Genomic DNA, 4,705 nt, shown 5'->3' with positions numbered 1-4,705 from the left:
CATTCATGTTTCTAAAGAAGACATGATTACTTTTTCGGCTATTTTCGAGTGCAAAGTGGGGACTTTCCCTATGGTGTACCTAGGTATCCCAATCGGTTTCAATTCTAATCGTATTGCTATGTGGGATCCTATTGTTAATAAGTTCAAAAAGAAGCTTGCCGGGTGGAAAGGTAGATGCCTTTCTTTTGGTGGTCGTTTGGTGATGGTGAATGCGGTTCTCTCTAATCTCCCTCTTCATTACATGTCGATTTATAAAGCTCCGGTGGCGGTGATCAAACAACTAGAACGTTATCGGAGAAATTTTCTTTAGGGGGGGATTGTCTTAAAAAGAAGACGTGTTTAGTTAAATGGGATATGGTGTGTCTTCCCAAAGATTTGGGAGGGCTAGGTGTCACTCCCCTTCGTTTTAAAAACCTAGCAATGCTTGTTAAATGGTGGGCAAAAATCAATTCTAACAAGCCTTGTCTTTGGAAATCTATAGTGACGTCCTCTTTCGGGTCTTCTTTTGGAAGAGACCTTATGCATAGTGACTCTCCTTTATTTGTTTCTCAAATCTCTCATATTTGGAGAGATTTGAATCAATTGCAACACGATCCGTCTCTTCATCCAATTGTTGGTCCTAATGTATGGAAATGGAAGGTAGGAAATGGTGATAAAATCTTATTTTGGCATGATGTTTGGTTAATTGATGGTTTGTTAAAAGACACATTTCCTTCCTTATTCGAATCAAGCCGTTTTCCTCTAATCAAGGTTAGCCAATGTTTTTCTGCCTTTTCTCCTCATGTACTGAAGTTTTGTGAGGGTGAATTGGGCTTTACACGCCCATTGTCTCTTTTCAATTCATTAAAAGCAAATGAAATGGCCCTTTTATTAGCTCCTGTACAATTGAACTTAATGAGGGAAGACAATTTATTGTGGTCGGCTGCTCCGGATGGGGTTTACTCTGTTTCAGATGCAGTTAGAATGCTTGCTTACTCGAATTCGGTTAATCCCCCAACGTGGTCAAAAGTCGTTTGGGGTAACAATGTTCCGTCTAAGGTTATGTTATTCCATTGGCTTGCTATTCGACATAGTATACCCGTGTATGATGTTCTTATTAAGAGACATATTTTGCCTTCGTCTCATTCCAATTTGTGTGTTTGGTGTTTGGAGGAAGTCGAAACGGTCAATCATTTTTTGTTGCATTGTAAGTGGACGTTCAAGGTTTGGTCGGATCTCTTTTCATGGTGGAAGTTGGTTTGGGTAATTCCTGGTTCTATAGAAGATTTCTCTTTAGATTGGTTCCACGGGATGGGTATTAAAGCGTCCAAGTTTTGGAAGTTAATAGGTCCCGCAACTTTTTGGGCAATGTGGTTGGCTAGAAACGACTTTATTTTCAATCGGAAATTTATGTGTCGTTCGGTTTTGGTTCGCAACATCAAACTCAAGACCTTCCTTTGGGCTTCAAATTTAAAGCTTTGCAACGGGTCACAATTCTACGTTTGGGAAAACAACCCGTCGTTACTTTGTTTTTAACTTTTCTTTCATTTGTATGCTTTTGGTTAGACCGAGTGTTTACTCCGTCTTTGTAACTTCCTTTTCTTCATCGTTTTGATGAAGAACGTTCCAATTAATTCAATGCTTTTCGCCTTTTTTTGAAAAAAAAGTTAATAAAAGTTAGATTACAGAAATATAATTCAGGCGGTATAACCGACCATATATAACTTAAATAACATAAATATAAATGTTAGTGAAGTTAATAAAAGTTAGATTACAGAAATATAATTCAGGCGGTATAACCGACCATATATAACTTAAATAACATAAATATAAATGTTAGTGAAGTTAATAAAAGTTAGACAATTTCTTACCTAGATTAGTGACGTGTGCTTGCTTAGATAAACCTTGATTATACGGAGCACTTCGTGCTGATAACGTGTTATAATTTAGGAGTTTTATAACTACCTTTAGTTGTCTGGTTCTTGACTATAGACTACTTGATTAAAACAAGTATACCAATGGAGTAAATGTATATGTAAGAAGTATATGTATTAAGAAATGGTGTAAAAACTACATCATCATTACCCACATATTTATACTACAAATATGAACTGTACATTTAATGGCTTATAAAATTGTGCAGCCAAAAATTTGACTTTTAGAAATGATTTCTCACAACAATTAGCAGTTTCTTTTCTTTTCTGGTATTTTTTTTTTTTTTTTAAATGTCATACTACTCTCTTTTTATATCCAGTTCAAGAACAAGAATACATTTAATAATTCCTCTCTTATCTTAAAACTCAATGACATAACGATAAAGATATTTTAAATCTCTTCTTTTCTTTTCTTTCTTCCTAATATTCGGGAGCTGCCATTAAGTAATACCTTTAATTAAGATGTATTAAACAGGTTATGTAATCTTTTAAACCCTTTAGCTTATGTTCCAGAATCTTAAAGACCATAATTGATAAACATTGTTTAATCTTAGAAGCATTAAAGCTTAATATCTAAAACAGGTTATAGAATACACTCATTACGTCGTGTGTTGAATGTCCGGTATAATCACAAGATGACCACGCATTACTACAATTTAATCTTAAAGAGATTTGATAATTAACAATGACTAGAAAAATCAAATCGTAACCTTTTCTAGATTTACTCAACAAATGAGCAAGAGTCAAAACTCAAAACGAACCCAATTTCTTAACCTATGCTTCTCTCCCCAATTTCAGAGTGATAGTTAATTCTGTTTCAATTTTTAAGCATCATAATAGATCAAACAATGATTTATCAGAATACATATACCTCACCATAAACTATTAAAGGTTCAGTAAGCTATCTGTTAATTAACAAGTTAAAATGACCAACTAAGATAGTAAGATCGCACGTGTATCTCTCCCCTGGTTCTGAATCACAATCATCCTCCTAAGTTCCAACATCATGTCTCCTTCAGAATTCTGTATGCACAACTACATAAAAACTCGAATTAACTCCATGTTATATGACCAGTTATCTCTACAGCAATAATATATAAACTGTATGGTTTTGAAAGCAGAAATAAAAACAATAAATAAATAAACAAGCATATAAGTGTAGAGCATTGTACCTAGGCAGTTCATAAACTATATCGACCCGAAAGTGTTAACCAAATCAGCTTCTTTTGGTTGGTAAATCACCTTCTCAAACATATGTTGAAGCCTCTCATGTTGCACCATTGCTTCTAAAATCCTATCACCCGATTCACTCGTCGAAATTTTACAACTCGAACCGTCTTTATTGTTAGAACAAAACACCAATTCAGACAGTAGTGTCTTCTCAACCTGCCTAATATACTTCTCACCTTCCATTAATCCAGTAACAAGATGATAAACATACACAATTTTTTCCTGACCGAGCCTATACGCCCTGCTTATCGCCTGTCTTTCGGCAGATGGGTTCCAATGAACATCGAGCAACACAACTCGATTCGCACCCACCAAATTGATCCCTTCAGAACAAGCCTTAAGTGATGCAAGAAGAACTTTAACTTCACTTTTAGGACCGTTTAACATACTAATCGACGTTTGTCGATGCTTCTCATCTTGTTGTCCATCCATGTACAATATTTCTCTACCTTCAATCCAATCAAAGTTAGTTTTTAATAGCTCCTTAATAAATTCCAGTGGCTTTAATGTACTGACTGAAAACTAAAACCTTGTCGTTTAAAGCTTCACAAAGCTTAATAAGTTCCATCAAGAATTCAGTCTTGACCCCACAACGAGGATCGTTTTTAAACGTATCAAGCGTTTTTCCATACTTATTACCATGATCAAGATGTGGAAGAAGCAGTGAAGGATGAACAGACACTAACGACATCAAATGATTGTTTTCAAATGACTGTTTTGATCCCCGAATCTTTCCAAGAAATGTTTTTTGTGTTTCGGTAGGGTTTAAAACAACCAAAGCATCCCTTAATCCGGGTAACATTTCTTGAAGAATCGTTCCTTTGTGTACATGCACAAAAGGGTCAATCAAAGGTTTCAGGTGTTCCAATTTTTTTCGATCTTTCTTGACAGAATTCGTGATCAAATCCCATTGCTCTCTTGCTGAATTACTTTTTCGTCCATGCTTGAGGGTAAAAACGTCATTTCTCAACGACGAAAGCCCTAACGAATAAAAAGGATTCACCAAACAGAAGGTGTTATATAGCTCGTCGAAATTGTTCTGAAACGGTGTTCCAGACAAAATGATGTTACGCTTCGTTTTGACATTTAACAACGCCTTCCACATCAGACTCTGATCGTTACGAGGAGTATGCCCTTCGTCAAGTACTAAAACGGTCGGAACTTTAAGGAGCACGTTTTTTATCTCGTCATCTTCATAGTTATTTGCAGGTTTTTTCCTCTTACCTTCTTCACCAGCGAGGTTTTCGAACAATCTATAAGTAATCCCCAAAACACTTGAACTTTTCTTCCAAGAATACAACTTTAACAAACGTGAACCGAGTAAAGATTTTGCTTTCCCAGATTGTTTTAAAAGGTTTGCAGCAACTAAATTTTCATGTCCCGAACACTCGGTGCTATTCAAGTTATGAAATGGAAAATCAAAATTCCATTGTTTAAATTCTTTACCCCATGTATGTAGCATTGAACGAGGAGCGATAATCAAAGGTCTAGAATCTGGATACATTTTCATAAATGCTTGTAGAAACACAATCGTGAGGCGGGTTTTACCAGTTCCAGGTGCA

General features: G+C 35.7%; 1 protein-coding gene across 1 annotated transcript; it reads right to left on the bottom strand.

Moving 5' to 3' along the window:
- Positions 1-3,101: 3,101 nt before the first annotated feature.
- Positions 3,102-3,575, bottom strand: LOC139850088 (SNF2 domain-containing protein CLASSY 3-like). The gene has a single exon (XM_071839682.1). It carries the CDS (start codon positions 3,573-3,575, stop codon positions 3,102-3,104), a length of 474 nt encoding a protein of 157 aa, XP_071695783.1.
- Positions 3,576-4,705: the final 1,130 nt, after the last annotated feature.

The sequence above is a fragment of the Rutidosis leptorrhynchoides genome, chromosome 5 (genome assembly GCF_046630445.1).
Source record: "Rutidosis leptorrhynchoides isolate AG116_Rl617_1_P2 chromosome 5, CSIRO_AGI_Rlap_v1, whole genome shotgun sequence".
Classification (NCBI taxonomy): Eukaryota; Viridiplantae; Streptophyta; class Magnoliopsida; order Asterales; family Asteraceae; genus Rutidosis; species Rutidosis leptorrhynchoides.
This window is presented reverse-complemented; position numbering and strand designations above follow the sequence as displayed.